The following is a 26,909-nucleotide window of genomic DNA, read 5'->3' on the forward strand; positions in this document are numbered from 1 at the left end:
TTTTTTCAGAATCTCGAACAGCTTGCACCATTTTATATCGTCGAACGCTTTTTCCAGGTCGACAAATCCTATGAAAGTGTCTTGATTTTTCTTTAGCCTTGCTTCCATTATTAGCCGTAACGTCAGAATTGCCTCTCTCGTCCCTTTACTTTTCCTAAAGCCAAACTGATCGTCACCTAACGCATTCTCAATTTTCTTTTCCATTCTTCTGTATATTATTCTTGTAAGCAGCTTCGATGCATGAGCTGTTAAGCTGACTGTGCGATAATTCTCGCACTTGTCAGCCCTTGCCGTCTTCGGAATTGTGTGGATGATGCTTTTCCGAAAGTCAGATGGTATGTCGCCAGACTCATATATTCTACACACCAACGTGAATAGTCGTTTTGTTGCCACTTCCCCCAATGATTTTAGAAATTCTGGTGGAATGTTATCTATCACTTCTGCCTTATTTGACCGCAAGTCCTCCAAAGCTCTTTTAAATTCCGATTCTAATACTGGATCCCCTATCTCTCCTAAATCGACTCCTGTTTCTTCTTCTATCACATCAGACAAATCTTCACCCTCATAGAAGCTTTCAGTGTATTCTTTCCACCTATCTGCTCTCTCCTCTGCATTTAACAGTGGAATCCCCGTTGCACTCTTAATGTTACCACCGTTGCTTTTAATGTCACTAAAGGTTGTTTTGACTTTCCTGTATGCTGAGTCTGTCCTTCCGACAATCATATCTTTTTCGATGTCTTCACATTTTTCCTGCAGCCATTTCGTCTTAGCTTCCGTGCACTTCCTATTTATTTCATTCCTCAGCGACTTGTATTTCTGTATTCCTGATTTTCCCGGAACATGTTTGTACTTCCTCCTTTCATCAATCAACTGAAGTATTTCTTCTGTTACCGATGGTTTCTTCGCAGCTACCTTCTTTGTACCTATGTTTTCCTTCCCAACTTCTGTGATGGCCCTTTTTCGAGATGTCCATTCCTCTTCAACTGTACTGCCTACTGCGCTATTCCTTATTGCTGTATCTATAGCGTTAGAGAACTTCAAACGTATCTCGTCATTCCTTAGTACTTCCGTATCCCACTTCCTAGCGTATTGATTCTTCCTGACTTATGTCTTGAACTTCAGCCTACTCTTCATCACTACTATATTGTGGTCTGAGTCTATATCTGCTCCTGGGTACGCCTTACAGTACAGTATCTGATTTCGGAATCTCTGTCTGACCATGATGTAATCTAATTGAAATCTTCCCGTATCTCCCGGCTTTTCCCAAGTATACCTCCTCCTGTTGTGATTATTGAACAGGGTATTCGCTATTACTAGCTGAAACTTGTTACAGTCTTTCTCCTCTTTCATTCCTTCTCCCAAGCCCATATTCTCCTGTAATCTTTTCTTCTACTCCTTCCCCTACAACTGCATTCCAGTCGCCCATGACTATTAGATTTTCGTCCCCCATTACATACTGCATTACCCTTTCAATATCCTCATACACTTTCTCTATCTGTTCATCTTCAGCTTGCGACGTCGGCATGTATACCTGAACTATCGTTGTCGGTGTTGGTCTGCTGTCGATTCTGATTAGAACAACCCGGTCACTGAACTGTTCACAGTAACACACCCTCTGCCCTACCTTCCTATTCATAACGAATCCTACACCTGTTATACCATTTTCTGCTGCTGTTGATATTACCCGATACTCATCTGACCAGAAATCCTTGTCTCCCTTCCACTTCACTTCACTGACCCCTACTATATCTAGATTGAGCATTTTCATTTCCCTTTTCAGATTTTCTAGTTTCCCTACCACGTTCAAGCTTCTGACATTCCACGCCCCGACTCGTAGAACGTTACCCTTTCGTTGATTATTCAATCTTTTTCTCATGGTAACCTCCCCCTTGGCAGTCTCCTTCCGGAGATCCGAATGGGGGACTATTCCGCGACTGCTACGGTCGCAGGTTCGAATCCTGCCTCGGGCATGGATGTGTGTGATGTCCTTAGGTTAGTTAGGTTTAAGTAGTTCTAAGTTCTAGGGGACTGATGACCGCAGCTGTTAAGTCCCATAGTGCTCAGAGCCATTTCAACCATTTTTTTGGGGACTATTCCGGAATCTTTTGCCAATGGAGAGATCATCATGACACTTCTTCAATTACAGGCCACATGTCCGTTGGATACGCGTTACGTGTCTTTAATGCAGTGGTTTCCATTGCCTTCTGCATCCTCATGTCGTTGATCATTGCTGATTCTTCCGCCTTTAGGGACAATTTCCCACCCCTAGGACAAGAGAGTGCCCTGAACCTCTATCTGCTCTTCCGCCCTCTTTGACAAGGCCGTTGGCAGAATGAGGCTGACTTCTTATGCCAGAAGTCTTCGGCCGCCATTGCTGATTATTTATCAAAATTTAGGCAGCGGCGGGGATCGAACCCGGGACCGAAGACGTTTTGATCGTTAGTCAAAGACGGTACCCTTTTTTTTTTTTTAATCTCATTTTGTTCGCGTTTGATCGTTGCATCTGCTCGGGGCGGACGTCGTAAGTTCGTTGTTGATCGATTAGCTCAGTTTGTTTATTACAGATGGGTGCTAACCCTCTGACCGAACACGCTGAGCTACCGTGCCGGCGCCCCTAGACCACGGGTACTGCGTAGGGATGAAATGATGATGATAAGGACAACACAACGTTTAGTCCCTGAGCGGAGAAAATCTCCGACCCAGCCGGGAATCGAACCCGGGCCATTAGGTATGACATTCTGTCGTGCTGACCACTCAGCTACCAGAGGCGGACATAACATCAGTGACGAAGTACATGCTTGACCGAATATGGGAGGAATTTGAGTATCGATGTGGTATTGTTCGTGTCGCTGATGGAGGACATATTGTACATCTGTAATCTGATATTGAGAGGTTCATAAATATGTGTGTAAAGTTTCAAATTCGCATATCTTAAAGTTTAATAAACACCCTGTGTATAGTAACATACTAGTATACACTGATGATATTGACTTAATGACAAATTTTAATGAACTATAAAAATCAATCCGCAACTTAATTCTAAACGATTCAAAAAAAAAAGGCGAAGTACCACGAAGGAATTGTCAGAATGGGACGGAAACCGGTTGACGACATGTACATCTACAGGCAAATAGATGAGTACAGTTTCATACAAATTCGATGATTTATTCAAGGACCTTCAAGGAAAAAAGCTTCACAAATTCAACAAGTCAATAACGCGTTGAACCACCTCTGGCCCTTATGCAAGCAGTCGTTCCACTTGGCATTCATTGATATAGTTGTTGGATGTCTTCGTGAAGGATATCGTGCCAACTCCTGTCCAATTGGCTGTCACTCCGAGATGGCTGGTGGCCTCTGTCCATAATACTCCAAACGTTCTCAATTGAGGAGAGATCCGGCAACCTTGCTGGCCAAGGCAGGATATAGCAAGTACGAAGACAAGCAGTAGAATCTTTCGCCGTCTGAGGGCAGGCATTACCCTGCTGAAATGTGCGTCCAGGATGGCATGGCTCAGCAGGAAGCACAACAAAACGGTTTATAAAACATCGTCGACGTACGGCTGTACTGTAAGGGTGCAGCGGATGACAACCAAAGGGGTTCTGCTATGAAAGGAAAAGGCACCCTAGAACATCATTCCTGGCTATTGGGCAGTATGGCGGTTTACAGTCAGATAGGCATCCCACCGCCGTCCAGGAGGTCTCCAGACACGTCTTCGTTGGTCATCGGGGCTTTTTTCAAAGTGGGGCTCATCATTGAAGATAATTCTACTCCAGACAATGAGATTCCAGGCCGGAGACGTGTCTGGAGACGTCCCAGACAGCGGTAGGATACCATCCTGACTGTCACTCGCCGTACAGCCCGACAACCATGAGTGATGCTCTGGGCTGCCATTTCTTAAAACAGCAGGACCGCTTTGGTTGTCATCCGCAGTACCCCCGAAGCAGAGCGATACGTTGACGATATTCTACACTCCGTTTTGTTGGCTTTCATGGCAGTCCAACTGGGCTTCTATTTCAGCGAGCCGCTCGGTGTAGCGGCGTGGTCAGGGGCGTCCTGTCACGGTTCGCGTGGCTCCCCCCGTCGGAGGTTCGAGTCCTCCCTCGGGTATGGGTGTGTGTTGTCCTTAGCGTAAGTTAGTTTAAGTTAGGTTAAGCAGTGTGTTAGTTTAGGGACCGATGACCTCAGCAGTTTGGTCCCATAAGTTCTTACCACACATTTCCAAAATTTCAAAAGATAATGCCCGCCCGCGCGTGGTGAGAGTTTTGCTGCTTGTCTTCGTGTTTGCCAAACCCTACCTTGGCTAGCAAGATAGCCGTATCTCTCCGCAACTGAAAATATTTGGAGCATCTCAGGATTTTGACGACCTAATCCTCCAATCGGACAGAGTTTGGCTGGATACATCTCAGGAGGACAACCAGCAACTCTATCAATCAGTGTCAAGCTGAATAACTGGTTGCATTAGGGTCAGAGCGTCGTGAAGCTTTTTCTCTTGAATAAATCATCCAATTTTTCTGAATTTGTAATCATTTGTTTGTCCGTACATGTACGTCACACCTTCCGATTTCCGTCCCATTAGGGGAATCCCTTTGGAGTGCGTAGATTTTTCTTTTTCTTGTTTTCTGTCTTAGTGTGCATCCAGTACGAAACAAAATTGAAGATCAGATTTTGGAATAAGTTCGCATTTTAGTACCTATGCAGCTATATCATTTTAACGAAGATAAGAATGAAGACATTAAATTACAGAGATATCGCAATATATATGCCACTATGAACAGAACGTTAAACAATACACGAAGACACGCAAAATTAAAATTCTATGAGGTTATTGCTCTACCTTTTCTACTGTGTTGAAGTCAGACATAGGTTATGAAGAGCTAAGATTGTAGCCTTGTTCAGACAGCTGAAATGAAGCTTTTACGAGCAGTCGAAGTTTGCATTAACTTGGACAGGATGCCTAATGAAAGCATTAGGCAACACTGAATGTTTTTGCAGTTTAAAACAAATCAGAACATAAATAAAACTGGAAGGAACGTCTGGAGCGAATGGAAGAATGCGTGGCGTGTTCAAGCTGCAGGCAATGTTCTGTTCTGATGATTCAGAGGCCTGTTGTAGACTGGTTTGTCTTTGGTGTTCTTTACATCTTATTTCAACTGTTCTAGCGCTTTGACTGATGTAAGACATACAACATTCACGTGGTATATGTAGATACCAGGTTTCCTTAATGCCAGATCATCTTTGACCGTTCTAAGGAGCCCCCTGGTCTGCCCGCCTAACAGGATCAGGGCGCTGCTTGCCTAACCACGATTATTTAAGCAATCGAGATCTCATGTATAAAATCGCTAGTTATTCAGTCCAGTGAATGTTTTTGGCGCCGTACCTTCTGATCTATGTGTCGTGCAATGATGTAATTTCACAGGTACATTCAGTGATATATATAGATACTACTTGCAAAATGTCTTGCGAACAAAGTTAGTGGAAGAGAGATAACAAATTAAAACGACGTGCCTGATGCTGCAGTTTTACTAATTTGAACAGCGAAAATGTAAGCGATAAACTTTGCCTTTGAATGGGAATCCTTCACCACCGTTTTTTATTCGAGCTACTGCTCCGCCGACGGAACGTTAAACATTAATATTTCTTTGTTACATTATAACCTTTCTTGTTTTTTCTACATTTCGCAATTATTTACCAATGGTGTGACTGTCCTGTTTACACCTGTATCGACAGTGACCACGTTCAAAGAGTTCCCGTTATTACCTGCCCTGACGTCATGAATAGTAATCGTTTTATGAAATGCTATATTCCCATCTGACCTTATCTAGTCACTGATAACGGCGTTCCAACAGATGGAAGCTAATTTTACTTCTCAAAGTAAAAGATGTTTTCAAGCATCCTGCAGTTAGGGGCAATGGCATATAATTTGCTTGCGTCAACAGAAACAATAACTTTTATTTCGTTTTTACTTAAAAAAGTTTTCTCGCCATATATATATCCAACTGTTACAATTACATCTATGCTCCACAGATCACTTTACATTGTGTGGCAGTGGGTACGCTCGAAAACAACATTTTACTAACACGTGTTAGGCTGGCTACTTAACAGCTTTCGAGAAATCGAGGAGTTAGTGATTTCAGTTCGTTGAAGCTACGCTTGAGGAGAGGGAATCTTGCTAACTGGGTCATTGTCCAACTGGTGTAAGAATTCCTTTCAGATCAGTTAACTTTCGCGCTTGCAATATTTTGTAGTCTTTGACAAGAGAATGAAAGCTGTCACATAGTTTATGTATTGACAGCTTATGCACAATAAATTTTAATTGTAAACCAGGAAGAAATGCACAGAAATTTGACAATGCGTGTTTTATCCTTTCTTAGGGAATGTGAAGAAAAAGCATCCAAAAGCGTTCGGTGATTGTTACTGGTAACTTCCTGCCTCCATGGCCCCACCCTCCGCCCCACCCTTCTCTCTCTCTGTCTTTCTCCTACTGTTTCTCGAAGGCTCACTTATTATTTGATACCTGTCGTGCTATAAAAGAAAAATCCTGTGGATAAAACTCAACACACTTCTTGTTTCCCACCCAGTATGAGCGATTAAGTAACCTAGAAAGGTGTGTGTCCGTATCTCCCATTGTGAACCTGTCTCATAATATATGTTGGTTGCTTCTTTCATCTTCTCATACACTAAATAAGACAACATATTCAACGAAAAAAAAAAACAGAAAAAATTAGGGTCTGCAGTGTGAATCAAAGAGGTGTCATGATTGTTTGTAGGAACATTGCGAAGGCCCCCTTTCTCAGCTATACCTGCAACGGATCGAAACCAGTAATTCTTCGATTACCCGAAACTACAGAGTGGGCAAAATTAATGTGGCCCAGAAAATACGAGGGCTATTCGGAATGGACATCTGTCGTAGCTTTGCACCAACTTTCCAATACACTCGTCATAGAAGGGAGCCTCCTGCACTTTTCGGCAATTTTCTACACTGGACTGCATTGCAGTTCGTTATCTGTAACCAGAATGTTTTGTATACAATTACGATAACAGTTGCTGACTATGACTGGTAAGCTACAATCTTTAGCAAAAATTAAGCCTGCAAATGATTCTATCCATTGAAGGTTTTGCTGGCACATCTGATTACTGGGTGGACTCTGCAGGGTGAAAAGTATTTAAACCGACAAGCTCTGAGAGGTTGTAGGGGACATCAAAACAAATATTTTTTCCTAATGTCATTTTTTCCTATGAGGAGTATTTAAACCGGTAGAGGAAGATTTACCTGGCGGCAAATTAATTAAACCAACAAACACTTTTCCATTTTTTTATGACCAAGAGACAACACAACCCAATTTCAATTACAGTACATGTTCAAAAATGCCTCCATTGACACGTAAACAAAGGCTACACCGTCGTATCATATTCTGTCTGACACGGGCAAAAACCCCAGGAGTATCCTGAATTGTTCCTGCTGCTGCTATCCGGGCAACCAGATCCTCTGATGCATCAGGAGTTGCCTAAACAAGGTTGCGCATCTCTCCCCATACAAAAAAGTCCACAGGGCACATATATGGGGATCGAGCAGGCCATGATACAGGACCACCTCTGCCAATCCACGTATCTGGGAACCGTCGGTCCAGGAATCGACGCACACGACGACTGAAGTGTGCCGGCGCCTCGTCATGTCGGAACAACACGTGTTCTCTTGTAGGGAGCGGGACGTCTTCCGGCAACTTCGTCAAATTGCAGCATTCTTGCCGTGCGACGGCGTCCCTGTCCAGGTAATCTGCTAAATAACCCGGTCTCACGCAGACGTTGGTACACAGCAGCAGAGGTCGTATGATGCCGGATACGGCGATTAGGATATTGTTGTTGATAAACCCGCTGTACAGCTCGTCCGTTGTGGTGTGCTACGTAGTACGCATCAACCATATCAGTGTACTCACTCCAGGTATATCGATCCATTAGTAAACAGAGACAATGCACTACTACACTGGTGGACAGCAGTTGCCTACAACTGAAAAGCGTAATACGCCCTCTAACAACTGAAGATCATAGTACAGCCTCTAACGACTGAAGAGCGTAATATGACCTCCACTGGTTTAAATAATCCTTATAGTTAAAAATGACATTAGGGAAAAATATTTGTTTTGATGTCCCCTACAACCTCCCAGAGTTTGTCGGTTTAAATACTTTTCACCCTGTAGATGCGCCACCGAGAGCGTATATGAATGTCGTACAAAACTGAAGACGGGCAGCAATGAAAAACTAAGTCCTGTTTCTGATTACTGACTCTACAGGGTGAAAAGTATTTAAACCGACAAACTCTAGGAGGTTGTAGGGGACATAAAAAAAAATATTTTTCCCTAATGTCATTTTTTCCTATGAGGATTATTTAAACCAGTGGAGGTCATATTACGCTCTTCAGTCGTTAGAGGCCATATTACGATCTTCAGTTGCAGGCAACTGCTGTCCACCAGTGTAGTAGTCCATTGTCTCTGTTTACTAATGGATCGATACACCTGGAGTGAGTACACTGATATGGTTGGTGCCTACTACGTAGCACACCACAACGGACGAGCTGTACAGCGGGTTTATCAACAACAATATCCTAATCGCCGTATCCGGCATCATACGACCTCTGTTGCTGTGTACCAACGTCTGCGTGAGACCGGGTCACTTAGCAGATTACCTGGACAGGGACGCCGTCGCACGGCAAGAACGCTACAATTTGAGGAAGTTGCTGGAAGACTTCCCGCTCCCTACAAGGGAACACGTGTTGTTCCGACATGACGGGGCGCCGGCACACTTCAGTCTTCGTGTGCGTCGATTCCTGGACCGACGGTTCCCATAAACGTGGATTGGCAGAGGTGGTCCTGTATCATGGCCTGCTCGATCCCCAGATATGTCCCCTGTGGACTTAATCTCAGTCTCTTGTAGATATTATACGTAATGTTGAGGGATATCCACCTACGTATTATTGAGAAAGTTTAGTTTTCAGTGATTCGACACTGTAGGAACCAAGTGTCCTACCTTATGCTCTGTGTGATACTGGAGTTTGGACATTCAGTAGTGACTCCTGACTAAGGTGGTGGTGATGGTATTGCAGAGATGTGTCCTGTGGCTGTTGTGCCTGCTGGCGTGCTGGGCGACGCGCGGCAGCTGCGGGCCCCCATCACGACCCCCACCACTGGCCGTGGAGGACCTGAGCGGTGACGACGAGCAGCAAGAGGCGCAGGCTCAGGAGCAGGTGGCCATCCTCAAGCAGATCAACCGCGTCAACGACGACGGCTCCTACACCTTCGGCTACGAGGCCGCCGACGGCTCCTTCAAGATTGAAACCAGGGATGTGCAGGTCAGTCGCCCACATTGTTTCCTGAGTCGTCAGTCTTCTGGTTTGATGTGGCAAGCCGCGATGTCCTCTCACATGCCAATCTATTCATCTCAGGATGCAACTTACACCAACGTCCTCAGTTATTTTTGTACACCTGTTATCTGTCTTTCTCTATAACTTTTGCCGTTTATGGCTCCCGTTACTGCACTCAGTAACTTTGAAAATAGGGCACAAAGGAGGGAGCATCTGACCGAAATGAAGTTTTTTAGACATCCTCAAATTAACACATATGAACAAATGCAGTGAGTACAACAAGTAGACAGATACGGTGGAACATCGATAACACGTTGGACCACCTTTTGCTGCAATGCACGTCGCAACACGATCCGGCTTCGAGTTGAAGAGACGTCTGGTGTTGTCCTAGTCACAAATCTTGAACAGCCACCTCCAAATAATGTGCAGCGTGACACAGCGGCATCTGGCGTTTCAGGGCAGCGTAATAGGTCGCCTGCTTTTTACGATTTACATAAACGATCTGGTTGATGGTATCGACAGCGACCTGAGACTGTTTGCCGGTGATGCTGTAGTCTACATGAAAGTAGTATCACACGAAAGTTGTGAACAAATCAATGAGGATTTGCAGAAAATAAATGCGTGGTGTAATGACTGGCAGTTATCTCTCAATATTAGTAAGTGTAACCTACTGCATATATCAAGGCGAAAATCCCCATTAATGTACGAGTACAAAATAAATGCCCAGTCTTTGGAAGCGGTAACATTCGCCAAGTGTCTGGGTGTGACTATTCGAAATGATCTCAAATGGAACGATCAGATTACACAAGTAAGGGTAAGGCGAACTCTAGATTGCGGTTTATTGGTAGAATCCTGAAGCGATGCAGTCCTTCAACAAAGGACATAGCTTACAATACGTTAGTTCGTCCAATCTGGGAGTATTGTTCGTCTGTATGGGACCCTTGCCAGTTGGGTCTGATTCAGTAGATTGGGAAGGTCCAAAGAAGAGCGGCAAGATTCGTGACCGGTACATTTAGCCATCGCGAGAGCGTTGCAAATCTCATAGAAAGTTTGAAATGGGACACACTTGCAGATAGACGGCGCACTAAACAGAAGGGCTGCTCTCTAAATTCCGAAATCCGATCTTCACCGTGGATGTAGAACATATATTATTACCACCAACTTTCAGATCGCGCAATGATCTCCATTCAAAGATAAGGAAAATAAGAGCTCGTACTGAGGCGTTCAGACAGTCGTTTTCCCCTCGTGCGATCCGCGAGTGCAACAGAGGGGGGAAATATGATTTTGGCGCGAATTGTGCCCTCCGCCACACACCGCATGTTGGCTACCGGAGTATATATATAGATGTAGATACAAACGGGACAAGTCTGGGGAGCAGGCCAGCCACGGAGGATTCGGAACATGATGAAGGAAGTTTTGATCATCTTGAACGGTATTCGGACGAGCATTAACTTGCTGGAAAATTGCCCCTGGAAGATCGTGTACGAAGGGTCCTACATGGAGTTGAAGACTTTCATCAAGATAACGTTGATAGTTAATGTTCCACATACCAGAATTAGAGAGAACCGGCTACCGAAGGCTATGATATCTCCGCCCCCCCCCTTTCCCTCCACAGACCATTACACCGGCTGTGAGAGCAGTGTGACGTGCGAACAGCGTGAATGAAACTGTATCGTTAACCAGACTGCCTCCACATTCGTATGAGGTTACCATTCGCCCCCAACGAATCGGGATTCATCACTAAACTCCACGTGTCGCCAGTCTATGGCAGTCTACGTCGTTCTGGCTTGGCACCAATGCAGACGGAGTTGACGATGTCTCTTTGCTAACGGCAGTACACAATGACGCCTGGATTGCAAAATCGCTTCCACAACACGTCTGGAAATGGTTTGTGGAACAACTGGCTCCGGTACATCTAGTCACTGTAGGATCTCTGATCGCTTGCCGCACGATCCTTCCATCCTCTCGCCTCGTCGTCTTCCTGGTCGCTCCATACTCCGTACGTGATACGTGAGTGACATTTCGTGTCCACTGCTCCCAACATCGTCTGACAGAACATACTGAACGATCGACCTGGCTAGCCGCTCGGCGTGTCGACAAGCCTTTGGTTTTATTGCCGGTGATTAGGCATCTCCCAAACTGTCTTTTTTGTGAGTAGGGTCGTCTAACACGTCTAACTGGCATTTTGGACCTACTAGAGTCCCCCTCGAGAAGGTATGTGGTGACTCGTCCACTGTGCGCCGTTTAAAGACCCTATCCTGCCCACTTGCAGCGCCAGTGCTGGTTCTGTGGGAAAGCGCATTGGCACCAAACTTGGATCATTTGCATATCGGATCTCACTGTACTTATTTGCACAAAGTTTCGCCTTTGTATCTTTCTTCCCTCTGGGTGTGCTATTTTCAATTTGCCTGAGAGTAATATTGAAGATTTATTTTATTAGTTTATTTTATTGGTATTTGGCCATAGTCATAGAAAGAAAGCTCCTTTATCATTTAGCTACAATATACCAGGTCAGCAACTGGAAGCAGTTAATTCCATAAATCTGGGAGTAGGCATTAGGAGTGATTTAAAATGGAATGATCATATAAAGTTGATCGCCGGTAAAGCAGATGCCAGACTGAGGTTGACTGGAAGAATCCTAAGGAAACGCTTGAATATTGCTCACCAATGTGGGATCCGTACCAGATGGGGTTGATAGAAGAGACAGAGAAGATCCAACGGAGAGCAGCGCGGTTCGTTACAGGATCATTTAGTAATCGCGAAAGCGTTACGGTGATGATAGATAAACTCCAGTGGAAGACTCTGCAGGAGAGACGCTCAGTAGCTCGGTACGGGCTTTTGTTGAAGTTTCGAGAACATTCTTTCACCGAGGAGTCGAGCAGTATATTGCTGCCTCCTACGTATATCTCGCGAGGAGACCATGAGGATAAAATCAGAGAGATTAGAGCCCACACGAGGCATACCGACAATCTTTCTTTCCACGAGCAATACGAGACTGGAATAGAAGGGAGAACCGATAGAGGTACTCAAGGTACCCTGCGCCACACACCGTCAGGTGGCTTGTGCAGTATGGATGTAGATGTAGATGTAGATCGCGATACAGTCATCCATTATACTTACAAAACATCTTTATTAATGGTTACTCTACTGTCCAATTCGTGAATAGCTATTTACAACAAAATTAGGTTATGAATAAGTGATTGATAAATGTCGCCACTACATACTACTCATAAAGTGATTATACTATACCAATATAAAAGGAAAATGTAACATCATCATACAAATATCCACACATCATCTGTGCAGTGTTTCTAGATAGTTAGGTCACACATATATAACTGGTTGAACATCACATTTAATACTAATGCACTCCGAGTGACAAAAACACTGCAGCCGACGTCGGAAGAGGAATCTTGGGATGAACCAATGCGCTGATAAAGGGTTTCTGTTGTGTCTTGTATATGGTACACAAGAATGGTAGACGATTCACGTCTCCTTCTTCATTCTGTAAATCACACGATGGAGATTCCTTCAGTCCTGTTTGGGACAGGTGGGTTGGGACTTTGCCATGATTTAATCGCATGCACGTTATTGTTCATATGAATCGTCTGCTCCTTTTTCAATCAGTAAACCAAGGGGACAAAGCTATTCTAGGTTGCAGCTGACCACATTGTATTCCTTTTGACATCTTGGTCGAATCCGATTGCATCTGTCAGTCGTTTCTCGCTTTTTCATGGACTAAGCTCAGCATACGTTGATAAGGAAGTCTCTCATTTAAGATTTCATCCTAGTTCATCGATGATTTCGCTGACATGTCTACTATTTTATTGTGAAACATGCTCTGTGCCACGGAATCCACAAGAAATTTGTGACTACTCTTGCTTGCTTTTTAATAATGCCTGTAATAATAAGGCACACATATTCATTCCATTTTGGATTTATAAGGCTCTTGAGTACGCCTACGGAACTGATTATTATCACCGAATTGCTTCGTGTGCGAGATTTGTCGTATTTTGCTCCATTCCTAACTGCGACGGCCTCCTTGTAATGGGTTGTTGACTCCTTTGGTAGAGAATACAGGGCTTGATAATGTTTTGTGCTGTTGTATAATGCACCTCCTACTTTATTGCCGTCGATGGTCTTCGATCCATTCACATAAATTTGTGACAAATTCAGGAAAACGGTGTTGAGCAAAACGTCGATTTCAGTCTAAAAATTTGGAAAATATTTTGCACTGTACGATATCATCAAAGGTTAGAACATGTTCTCGTTGCTAGCCGAATGAGGCTAGGAATTCTGGTAAAATATCGTATTTCTGTATTTTATTTTCATACAAGGCCCTCCATTCAAGAGATTTCATAATCAGTGGCTTTCATCTTCATGAAAGTTATTACGTGATGCCACAACTCATATACATGGTAATAATAAATAATGAACACATGTATACTTACTGTGATTTTATTCAAAAATTTAAGTAGTGAGTAATATGGTACATGAAAACTCAGGAAAATAACAAACACTGCCTTTTTTTAAATTGAACTAGCTCTTGTTACATAACTTTTTCAAGTGTTTCATTTGGTATCAGTTGAGTTTCATTCCTTACAGCTGTTTTCAGACCCACTAAGTTGTTTTATTGCCACGTACTTTAGACTTTAAACAATCTCATAAAAAATTTTGTTGCTGGGATGTGTGGGTAACAAAGAGGCCATTCAGTGTCACCAAACGACAGAATCACGTGACTGGGAAATGTCTGTTGCAACAATTTCCTTGTTGACTTGCTGACCAGTCTTGCTCAAAGAACATTATTTTCGTCCATACAATGACGTGACCCAGACGCACATTCTCAGAAATCTAGGTCTACTGCATCGTGTCCAGTTTTGCTGTCAACTTTGTCTCTGATCTAGTTTCTGCTACTCTTCAGTACTTTTGTGTTTCTTTGGATTACTCTAAATCCGTACTCTGTGCTTGTAGACTTTTCATTCCATTCAGAAAGTGCTGTAATTCTTCCTAGCTCTCACAGATGATGGCAAGTTGTCATTGAGTCATTACATAGTCCTGCTCTTCAAATTTAACTCCATTTCCGAATCTCCCATCTATTTTCTTCAATATTTCTTCGAAATACAGTTCCAATAGTAAGTGGAAGAGAAAGACCGCACCCTACCTTAGGCCCTTTTTAATCAGAACCCTTTATCTTGATCTTCCACTGTCATTGTACCTTCTTGGTTCTTGTACGTAAGAATATTAATAGTCGTTCCATAGAGCATATATCTACTTTTCTAATATGGGCTTAACTCTTCCGGTCAGAAGATTCATAAAAAATCTCTAATCTCTCCGCCTTTCCCCCTTCCCTTCACAGTTTATATGTATCTGAGATGATTTGTAAACAGCAGCATACCTTTGCGGTGGCCCATGGCAGACCGAGAGACGGCAGCATCCCAGTGCATACGGTTTTTATTCTTGATATCTGAAGATTAAACTTTAAGCCATCACATTCGGTAAAACATCAGGGATGCAGGAACTAAGCACTCCGTCTTCAGGCCACAAGCGACCCATCGGGACCATCCGACCGCCGTATCATCCTCAGGTGAGGATGCGGATACGAGGGGCGTGTGGTCAGCACACTGCTCTCTCGGTCGTTATGCTGGTTTTCTTTGACCAGAGTCGCTACTATTCGGTCGAGTAGCTCCTCAATTGGCATCACGAGGCTGAGTGCACCCCGAAAAATGGCAACAGCGCATGGCGGATGGATAGTCACCCATCCAAGTGCCAGCCACGCCCGACAGCGCTTAACTTCGGTGATCTCACGGGAACCGGTGTATCCACTGCGGCAAGGCCGTTGCCATGTAGGAACTAAGGGGAGTAATAAATGGCTGGGGATTGATGTTACTTCTTAAGTAAATGTATTCAATTTATTAACAGGTATAAAAAATGCAATCGAATACAAAACGAGCAACAACCAAAGAAATCAGTAATCAGATTTTAAAAAATGTTGTTAACAAATATAAACTATCCAGAGTGCATGGAAAATAATCGAGACCAAAGAGCTCAGAGCAACAAAATGTGACTTGCGAGTTTAATTTCCTCCAGTAGAATCAATCAACGCTACAATAAGGGAGCACAATGTGAGAACAGACGAACGATCTATACATTCTTCAGCATACACAACATCATAGCGGTAAAGCAGTGAAACCCAACAGAAACGACAGTTTAATGTTCACTAGGCACACTTCGCTCAGCCAGTAGTCTTTCAGTTGAACACGCTACGTCCGATAGTGGTCTCCTCGTGTTTCACCGTACGATCAAGAGGCAACTCAGGTAGGCCAGTCCTGCCTCATTCGTCTGCACTACAGCCAGCACTGCCGGCCGCTGTGGCCGAGCGGTTCAAAGCGCTTCAGTCCGGAACCGTGCTACTGCTACGGTCGCAGATTGGAATCCTGCCTCGGGCATGGATGTGTGTGATGTCCTTAGGTTAGTTAGGTTTAAGTAGTTCTAAGTCTAGGGGACTGATGACCTCAGATGTTATGTCCCGTAGTGCTTAGAGCCATTTGCACCATTTTGAACAGCCAGCACTTAACAGAGCAAACGCACACTCCTCCAACCGCTGAACTCAAAAACACGCAACAGCAACCAGCTCTTCATTCCCGACTGTGCTGCACTCCTTGGATTCGTGAATCCTGGCTCCATCCGCCACTCCAGCCGGAACGCTGCCCACTGATGACAGAAAACGTCTATCAGTCTCAGTCGTCCGTTTGCCAGGGACGCTGCTCTGCCAAACACTTTCTGATTCGTCTCTTCGGCAGGTGGTTCTCATACTCAGGGCTGCTAGTAGTTTCCATTCACTGGCCGATCCCCATCTCCGCCACTTGACTGCGTCTGCCTGTCTCGGCTGACAACAGTGACCAATCCCTGGGCCATCTGTGTCAATGAAACCAACTTCGGCCAACGAGCCAAGCATGGTTCCCTGTGCCGAACTGAAGCCTTGTCCGCCACTGCCCATGGCAGAACGGTGCCGGCTCGAGCTGATGGTGCTATTACAGTCACCGTAGTTAGAGAGCCATCAGCTCTGCCTTCACGCGGCTCCTCTTCGCGTATGGCGCTGTTCTCAGCGGCCAGAAGATATGCATGCTCCCAGGAGTTCTTGGACAACATGAGGCATGCTGGTGTGAACTGCTGGATGGGGCTGGAATTAAAATGTAGTACTACAGCTACTGAGAAGTTGGAAGTGATAAGGTGCCAGGTTACAAAAGACGTAACACTTTATCTAATAGAGATAAAAATATTGCATAAAAATTTCTTCAAAAAGTTGTTAGAAATTTCTTTTGGCGTGTGAAATTAACAAGCTCAGATGAACTAATAAGTTATTGATATTTGAATTTTAAGTAGCAATTACAGATGGTGGGAACCTTGACCTCACTCAGATGGTTCCCCCACTATGTAAAACCAACGAAGTGCAATATGACTTCAATTCCTACTGCAAAAGGCCAAAACATCTTAACTAACACAAGTTCCCAAAAACATACATCAGGCATCGAAAAACATTTGGTGAAAGATACGGTAAATAACTGTACAGACAGGAAACTAGAACAGGCAAGGAACAACTATAAAACAATATAAAATATTCACCAGAGAAACATTATTTGACCGATCATAAATAAGATACACCCACGAACGCCGTCACGGTAGCTCATCGTGTTCGGTCAGAGCGCTAACTGAGTGAAAGGGTCTACGATGAACATGAATGGGTGTCATGTAACGTCCGCCACGCCCAAATGCAATGAACAACGACAAAAAAAGGGGATCGTCTTTGACTAGTAATCAGAACGATCTGAGTCAAGGGTTCGAAGCCAGACACTGCTTAAGTTAAAAAAAATTAAAAAAAAAAAACATCAGTAGTGACAGCCGAAGACTTCCGACATAACGATTCACGCTCGTTCTATCAACGGCCCTCTTAAAGATGGTGGAGGAGTGGACAGAGGTTCACGGCAATCTCTGCCCTAGGAGTGGGAAATTGCCCCTAAAAAGCGGAAGAATCAGCAATGATCAACAGCATGAGGATGCAGAAGGCAATAGCAATCATTGTGTTAAAGATATACAGTGTGTACTCACATGTGGCCTTTAATTGGAAAAGTGCCATGATGCTCTCTCCAGTGGCAAAAGATTCCGAATTTTTTCCCAATTCGAATCTCCGACCACGAGATAAGATGGAATGACCAACGGCGGGAGTTGGAGCTTGGAATGTCAGGCGTTTGAACGTAGTAGGAGAGCTATAAAATCTGAAAAGGAAAGTGCAAAGGCGCAATCTAGAACAGTCGTGATAAGTGAAATGAATCGAAAAAAAAGATACATATTTCTGTACAGACTAATATAGAGTAATATCAACAGAGGCAGAAAGTGGTGTAAACGGAGTAGGACTTGTTGCCAATGGGGAAGTAGAGCAGACAGTGAGCTACTTCTTTTTTTTATGGGACCAAACTGGTTAGGTCATCGGTCCCTAAGCTTACACACTACTTACTCTAACTTAAACTAACTTAGGCTATGAACAACACACCCACCGATTCCCGAGGGAGGATTCGAAACTCCGACGGGGGTAGCCGTGCGGACCGTGACAAGACGCAGTGAGCAACCGTTAACAGTTGAGCGATAGGGTTCTTCTCAGCAGATTTCACAGCAAACCACCGCCACCAACGATAGTTACGGTGTACATTCCAACGTCATAAGCAGAAGATGAAGATACAGAGAAATTCAGTATGTAAAGGGGGGTTGAAAATCTAATAATCATGGGGGATGGGAATGTGGTTGTGGGGAAAGGAAGACAAGAAAGCGTTACGAGATAATATGGTCTAAGCAGTACGAATGAGAGAGGAGAAAGAATAATTCTGTTCTGCAATAAATTACAGATGGTAATAGCGAATAATCTGTTCAAGAATCATATGAGCAGGAGGTATACTTGGAAAACCCCCAGAGACACGGGAAGATTCCAGCTGGATTACATCATGGTCACATCGAGATCCCGAAAACAGATTTTAGGATTGTAAGGAGTACCCAGGAGACAGATATAGACTCAGATCACAATTTAGTAACGGAGAGTAGACCGAATATTAGAGAATCGTCCGAAAGAATCAGTGTGGGAGGAAGTAGGATACTGAAGTACTGAGGAGTTCGCTAAGGATGTGGATAGTTACTGCGAAAAGGAATACCAGAGTAGGCAGTTAACATGACGAGGAATGGACATCTCTAAAAAAGCTAAACGCAGATGTTGCACAGAAACACGTAGGTAAAGGGAAGGTAAACGTGAAGAAGCGTCCGTTAACAGAAGAAATACTTCAGTTGATCGACGAAAGAAGGAAACACAAGAATGCGGGGCAGTCAAGGCGAAGTGTTTGCAAGAAAGAAGAAAAAGAAATCGAAAAAGAAATAAATGTCGGGAGAACTGACTCAGCAAATACAAAAGTAAAAACTACCATTGGCGAAATTAAAAGCATAGGTGGTGCTATGGCACTATCAAAACAGAATTTGCTAAATTATCTGGAAGTAAAGATAGATGAATTGTTACTGACTAATATCTTGGGAAGCCCAAGGTGAGAAATTGAGTTATCTAAATGCTGTATCATCATAGTCACAACCACCCCTCTGCTTGGGACATGCTAGGTAAACCAGGTGAGGCGGCCGGAGTGGCCGAGCGGTTCTAGGCGCTACAGTCTGGAACCGCGTGACAGCTACGGTCGCAGGTTCGAATCCTGCCTCGGGCATGGATGTGTGTGATGTCCTTAGGTTAGTTAGGTTTAAGTAGTTCTAAGTTCTTGGGGACTGATGACCTCAGCAGTTAAGTCCCATAGTGCTCAGAGCCATTTGAACCAAACCAGGTGAAAGCACCCTTCAAAAGGAAAATATACTTATTGCTACTCTTAGTAGGTGGAAACAAACCTAAAAAATCCAGAAATAATTTGTTCATCGGACTCTCTTCCCGACTAGAGAGCAACAAATCACGGTGACTACTGGGAGTGGGATTGGCCGATCGACGATCCTGACATTCATTGGCCAACTTCTTAACATGTGAAATAAGGGATGGCCACGTAATATGCTCTTCAATTTTCATAATGGTCTTAAAATTAACCGAACTATTCTTACACAAGGGATGATGAAGATATTTAAATACAGGCTGGAATAACTCTCTGAGGAGACACATCTTTAACTTCCCGTTGTAGCTGGTACAATAAATGCGAAACTTTTGTTAAAATGATACGCAGCTACTCATTTCCCACTAAGGAGCTGATCCTTAATACTCTTGGCGCCTGATCCCGCTGCTATTGCTCTTCCGGATCCCGAAGGCATCGATTAGTGTAGCTGCACTACAGTAGTGATTAGCATTTGACTGCATGATCTCAGCAGACTTCTGATCCCCGCTAAACATACGGCTCAGGACATCGGCCGGATAGTTGTCAGAACCTTTCATGAACTTTACAACAAAATGGAAATCTGAAATTAGAACTGCCCAGTATGCTCTCTTTCCACTTTTAGGAGGCTTAGCCAATACCCAGCGTAGCATCTGATTGTCAGTTTCTAATACTAAATGTCTGTGCTCCAAATAGAACTTATTTCTCCAGGCCAAATAAAAGTGTCATTGCTTCCAACTCGTGTACAGGGTATTTAACCTCCGCTGCTGAGAGAACCTCGACGCGTATGCGACCATCAGCAAGGTGCTCGAGTAACCCCTGCAGAAATTCTGAGGTGTAGGGTAGTCTAAAGGTGTCAGCTCTTTTACCTTCTACCGGTAAAATGTGGCCCCATACATTTGATTAAGTAACACCTACAGTGGCACTTATACGGCGGGTACATATGGTCGGATCTTCATCTACCACTTCCAGCAATTTTTTCAGAACCCTTTCCTTTCAGCTGAGGCTGACCTAACCGTGGCACACCACAAATTACATATTCCATTAAACCCCTGTCCACAGCTCTAAGAGTCTAATTGTTTGGTATTCTTCTGTTTGGAAATTTTTTCATTCGTCGTCTTGCTGCTCGTTCATTCCCTTCTGCTGTGCCGTGAAGGAGGTTCATATCCGCATGTTTACCATCTGCGTGCGCTATCGTACTGTGCACAACGGTTGCAGTCTATGAGCGACCAACAGAATGAATGGACATAGCACGACTGGCGCCGCGAGACTACAGGAGCACCGTAGAGTACAACTGGCCACACCTAAGTCAAATAAACGAAGGCATTTAGTGCCAGAATCTACCGAGCAGTGTAGAGGGGTGTACATCAGTCGATACGCAGGCGAACACAACACGCCAAAAGCCTGTACTGGCCCGTGATGTAATGCCTGCCACAAATGACATCAAATGGCTCTGAGCACTATTGGACTTAACACCTGAGGTCATCAGTCCCCTAGAACTTAGAACTACCTAAACCTAACTAACCTAAGGACATCACACACATCCATGCCCGAGGCAGGATTCGAACCTGCGACCGCAGCAGCAGTGCGGTTCCGGACTGAAGCGCCTAGAACCGCTCGGCCAACCCGGCCGGCACAAATGACATCATGCTGATGCCTATGATCTGTCAAATTCTTATAATAGGAATGCTGAGACACCCAAATTGGAGACCAGTAGGTGGCCCCTCCCCCAAAAAATAAATAAGTTCTGTCTACGTTTCCCTTGTGAGTGCTATGTGATAGCAAGTTTTCAATGCAATCAGGTATCTGTTCAGATATTCCGCACTCACGGACCTTTTTTATTATGTCACGGTTCTGTAAATCAACATAGCGTCAACATGAGTTCCACTTCAATTGCCTTCTGATCTCTTGAACTTGTAGGGGGTTGGGTTGTTTTTGGGGGAGGAGACCAGACAGCGAGGTCATCGGTCTCATCGGAGTAGGGAAGGACGGGGAAGGAAGTCGGTCGTGCCCTTTCAAAGGAACCATCCCGACATTTGCCTGGAGCGATTTAGGGAAATCACGGAAAAACTAAATCAGGATGGCCGGACGCGGGATTGAACCGTCGTCCTCCAGAATGCGAGTCCAGTGTGCTAGCCACTGCGCCACCTCGCTCGGTGAACTTGTAGGAAAAGCTGGTTTTGACAAGAAAGCTTCTTTTAGACACCATATACATTCCTACATACGAGCTGCTCTGTCTTCAGAAAGGTTGTCATACGCGGCCACTATTTATGTTGGACTACTGTACAAGGAAGTGCAATAACCATGTGGGACATCGGTGTCATAATGATGGTTTCGTTGCAGGGCAACGTGAAGGGCATGTTCGGCTTCATCGACGAGAGCGGCACTCTGAAACGCGTCTCGTACTCTGCGAGCAACGGCACGGGCTTCCAGACGAACGACCGCGCCTCCGCCGCCGCCCACGCAACCTCGGCTGGGCAGCAGGCGCCGCTGACGCAGGCTGCGCACCCGCTGACGTCACGCGTCGTCAGGCCGTCGCTGCGACAGTTCGGCCTGCGCAACGCGCTGGAGCCCACGCCGGCGCCGCGACCGGGGGTCATACAGGTACGGCAACCCAGCAACTACCGCTTCACTCACAGGGCGACTGAAAACAAGTGCCCGATATTCTTGCAACAGAGAGTACTGGTCAAAACTAGAAAAAGAAGTCCTGCAAACGCAGATCCACAATATTAAGTTATGCAGTTTATGTTGCTGTAGATTACATTAGTTAACCAGACACGTTTCCAAATAGCTTTATTTTTGTCAAGACGCGTTTCGACCTTTCACCCGTCTGCAATTGGCGTAATACAGTACATACAGCGTGTTTCTAAAGTAGTAGTAGTATGTTATTCTGCTTTACGGCAGGTCTTGTCGTGGGTTAAGCCTCTTCCACTTTTGTCTGTCCATAGCTAGTCTTTTCATTTCTGAATATTTGTTTCCTTTTATATTGTCCAGCATTTGATATCTTCTTTTTCCTCTTCCCCTTTTTCCCTCCACCATTCCTTCTATTCATTCCTTCAATAAACAGTCCCTCCTCAAACAATGTCCAGTCCAGTTCCGTTTTCTCTTTCTGATGACTTTCAGTATGTTTCTTTCTTCTTCATCTCTTCTTAATACTTCTTCATTCCTTACTCGGTCTTCCCATTTCACTTTTTCCATTCTTCTCCATATCCACATCTCTAGTGCCTCCAATCACCTCTCATCTTCCTTCCTCAACGTCCAGGTCTCCACACCATATAGTTCAACGCTCCAGATGTAACATTTGGCACGTCTTTTCTCATATCTATGTTTAGTGGTCCACAAAGTAATTTCTGTTTCCACTTGAATCCTTCTTTCGCCATTGCAATTCTTTTCCTAATTTCTGTTGAGCAATACATATCATCCATTATTACACTTCCCAAGTAACTGAAGTTATTCACTTGCTCTATTTCCTCTCCCCCCCATTTTCATACGGTAGTTTGTCCCCTTTCCTCCAATTACCATGCTTTTCGTTTTCTTCTTGTTAATCTTCATTCCACATTCTTCTAATTTTCTGTTTAGATCCTCTAACATTTGTTCCATCTCTCTTGCCTCTCTGCCATCACAACCATGTTGTCTGCAACTCTTATACACTCCACTCTCCGACCCCCTATACAAGCTCCTCTCCTTCCGTCAAAACTTTCACTAATAATTTCCTCCAGATGTATACTGAACAGTGCTGGTGATAAACAACAGCCTTGTCTTACACCTCTTTCCAGTTCTATTTCTTCACTCATCACACCTCCTATTCTTACTCCTGCTCTCTGGTTCAAATATAAAATTTTAACTAGCCGTCTATTACTCCAGGCAACTCCATGTTTCCTTAGGACTTCCATCAGTTTGTCCCATTGACACAGTCAAAAGCCTTTTCAAGATAAATGAACACAACATACACCTTCCTTTTCTTCTCCATGTACCTCTCCCCAATCACTCTCAGTAGCCCAATGGCATCTCTAGTTCCCACGCCTCTAAAATAAATGTAAAAATGAGAGGGCTGGTAAAGTGAGTCACAACAAACAAGTTTCACTTAGCAACCCATATCCATTTCCCTTAGCGTTCGGCGTTAGGCGTCATTTAACAGCGTCGCTCATCGCTAGGAAGTTAGGCATACAACCCGCCATTCGAGTCGATATGGTAGCAGGTATTCCGGGTGGGACAGTACCACACAGTTTCTTCCAGCATTTGCTGGGACACGAAATCGATGCGTTTGGCAGTGAAAATACTGGTTTCATATGATGTCGCAAAGAGTACGGCACCTGTGAATGCTGCAGTTTGTGGTCCGCCCTGTGTCAGTGTGTCAAAAAATTGGGACACTCTTGTATTTAGTACTGTGCGGAGCGGACTGTAAATGGAGCGCTTTTCTTGGGAAGAAAGGGCAGAAAATGCACAGTGCTTACGGGGCTGCAGATGGAAATGCTCTCGCTGCTCAATGATTCTACGTTCAGTGGTTTCCAAATCGTCGAGTGTCAGATCCATGCACGTTCTCTGCCATCCACAGGCCCCAAGGCACTTGAGGTGAGTTGTTCGCTGACAACGTATCGTAATAGCGCATTTGCATTTAAGGACTATAGCGAAACCAGATGATTTTGTTTTGTGATACAGGTGCGAAGGCTGGATGGATGCTATCGTCAACGCATAGTTCTTACACCGGAATTTGAAGAGAAGGCGTTAGCCCTGCTGTAAAAGAAGATCGCAAAGTGTTCTTTGGGAAATGGGTGTAAGCGATTTTGCGGTCTTGCATGTGTGGAATGAAAGTGACTTGCACCCTTGCCGCCTTTACAAAGTTCAAGCCCTTAATCCGGAAGATCTGCCACGTCACATTGACTTCTGCCAGTAGTGTTTGCAGAAGTGTGCCACTCACCCTGAATTCTCACACCTTATACTTTTTATTGATGAGGCATCCTTAACAAGGGACAGTGCGTTCGACAGCATCGTGAACACGGGAAAATTCATAAGCTACCTTTGTTCGTGGGCACCAAGAGCGCATGGCCCTCAATATTTGGGTTGGTTTTGTTGGCGCTAATCTGACTGAGCCATACATGCTCCCCCTATGACTGAACGCAAGTAAATACTTAATATTCTTTAGGGAAACACTTCCAGAGCTGCTGGAACATATTCCACTCAACGTGCAACAACGCTTGTGGTACATTTCACTCATGCAGTGCGTAATCATTTGAATGAGAACTGGAGAAAGCGTGGTGGGCCGATGACATGACCTGCGCGTTCTCCCAACCTGACGCCCATTTGTTTTCTTCATCTGGAGACACCCTAAATCTGTTGCTTCCGAAACATCTAACGAGACAAATGAAGAACTAATAGCGCGATTTATGGCAGCCTCTGATGCAATCCCCACTTTCCCAGGTGTGATTGAAACGGGGCAACCTTCACTAAGGCTTCGTTCCACGCGCGCATTCAAACAGGAGGGTGTAATTTCGAGCAGTTTCTGTAGCTGTTTTACCTTGATGTCACAAAGAAACTGACAACGTTGCCATGCAGATCTGCTACTATCTTGACAAGCATGGTGAGCTGTATGCCTACCTTCCCGGCGGTGTGCGTTGTTGTTGAATGACGCCTGGCGCCGAACGATAAGGGATGCGTACATGGGTTGCTAAGTGAAAGTTACTCGTTATGAGCTCTCTCATTTTTAAAATCATTTTGGAAACACCCTGTATGTAACGGGTGTCGGTCCCAAGAATCGACGGATGCATTTTATCTCGTGTTTCAGCAGATATTTAGAGTTCAGTTCTTGCCGTGTGGAATCAGGAGGAGGAGATTAGTGCTTAACGTCTCGTAGACAACGAGGTCATTAGAGACGGAGCACAAGCTCGGATTAGGGATAGATGGAGAAGGAAATCGGCCACTCCCTTTCAAAGGAACCATCCCGGCATTTGCCTGAAGTGATTAAGGGAAATCACGGAAAACCTAAAGCAGGATGGCCGGAGACGGGTTTGAACCGTTGTCCCCCCGAATGCGAGTCCAGTGTGCTAACCACTGCGCCACCTCCCTCGGTGTGTGAAATCAGCCCAAAAAAATACTGCTCACGTCCGCCCCGATAGCTGAGTGGTCAGCGTGACGGATTGCCGTCCTACGGGCCCGGGTTCGATTTGCGGCTGGGTCGGGGATTTTCTCCGCTCAGGGACTGGGTGTTGTGTTGTCTTCATCATCATTTCATACCCATCCGGCGCGCAGGTCGCCCAATGTGGCGTCGAATGTAATGAGACCTGCACCAAGGCGGCCGGACCTGCCCCGTAAGGGGCCTCCCGGCCAATGACGCCAAACGCTCATTTCCATTTCCAATACCGCTCATCACGTCTTTCATACAACGGCTAATGTCGCTGTGTCAATGGAAAGCATCGGTTATTATCCGATACAAACAAAATTGTTTTTAAAGCGTACCTATTTGTTGGAGGGGTCCCAGATCAATCCAATGAGGTATACGGTTTAGAGATGTATGTATCAACAGGGACGGTAAAAATTTCTTCGTTGCCTGGTTGAAACGGTCTTCTGTGCTCCCTAGCCCGCTCTGTCTGTTACGGCCATGCAGCAGCGCTACTCAGTCGCCTCTGGAATACTGTGCACTTTTCGTGTTCTACTGTCCCCGTTAATACATATCGCTAAACTGAATATCGCTCTTCGCTGTTTTGGGACCCCAATATCGAATGAGCACGCGAAATTCTGCTGTAAAAATAATTTTGATCATATGTTTGATTCTTTACAAATGGTTCAAATGGCTCTGAGCACTATGTGACTTAACTTCTGAGGTCATCAGTCCCCTAGAACATAGAACTACTTAAACCTAACTAACCTAAGGACAGCCCGAGGCAGCCCGAGGCAGGATTCGAACCTGCGACCGTAGCGGTCACGCGGCTCCAGACTGTAGCGCCTAGAACCGCTCGGCCACACCGGCCGGCCTTTAGAAATGAGTTAATGTCTTAAAGATATCGCCAAGTCGGCCCCTCCCGGCAGAGGTTCGAGTCCTCCTTCGGGCATGGGTGTGTGTGTTGTTCTTAGCGTAAGTTAGTTTAAGTAGTGTGTAAGTCTAGGAACCGATGACCTAAGCCGTTTGGTCCCTTAGGAATTCACACACATTTGAACATTTGAATATATCGCAAAAAAGTGCTCTCATTATCAGACAGTGGATGCTCCCTCAAGACATGTACACAGTTGCTTTACTACTTCACTTAGTGTGTTATATTTCTAACTTAAGATTATACCTTTTAATGAGTAAATTATGAGAGCATATTAAATTTTTAAATTTGGTCACTGATTGTACCACTGAAATCAAATTTATGTTGCCTCTGGAAGCGGTTAGATAGGTAACGTGCAACTGTGAGTGGGTAAGTAAAAAAGATAGTGTATCTACTTTTCTGTGTGGTGAGGCAGGTTGCGAGATCGATTTGAAAAGACCTTAATTTTTTTCTGAAAGGTTTTGGGGAGGATATGAGATGAAGAAAGAAGACCTCTCCTGTGCATAGCTTGATCCATCCCACAGCAGTTGCTCCCAGCCTTACTGGCACCATTAGCGTTGAGTGCAGCAGTCAGATATAAGATGTTACGCCGTCCCCCTTTCTGCTCCCTCCCTCCCCCCTGCACCTCTATCCCCC

General features: G+C 44.7%; 1 protein-coding gene across 1 annotated transcript in view; it reads left to right on the forward strand.

Annotated features, from left to right (window-relative positions):
* The window catches only part of LOC124776009 (actin cytoskeleton-regulatory complex protein PAN1-like), a 110,100-nt gene that overhangs the window by 25,730 nt on the left and 57,461 nt on the right, over positions 1-26,909 (forward strand). Inside the window, exons 2-4 of the mRNA XM_047250850.1 lie at positions 9,098-9,343; positions 21,592-21,852; positions 23,713-23,820. Coding sequence (XP_047106806.1) covers positions 9,098-9,343; positions 21,592-21,852; positions 23,713-23,820 — 615 coding nt within the window. The remainder of the gene's footprint in view (positions 1-9,097; positions 9,344-21,591; positions 21,853-23,712; positions 23,821-26,909) is intronic.

The sequence above is a fragment of the Schistocerca piceifrons genome, chromosome 2 (genome assembly GCF_021461385.2).
Source record: "Schistocerca piceifrons isolate TAMUIC-IGC-003096 chromosome 2, iqSchPice1.1, whole genome shotgun sequence".
NCBI lineage: Eukaryota > Metazoa > Arthropoda > Insecta > Orthoptera > Acrididae > Schistocerca > Schistocerca piceifrons.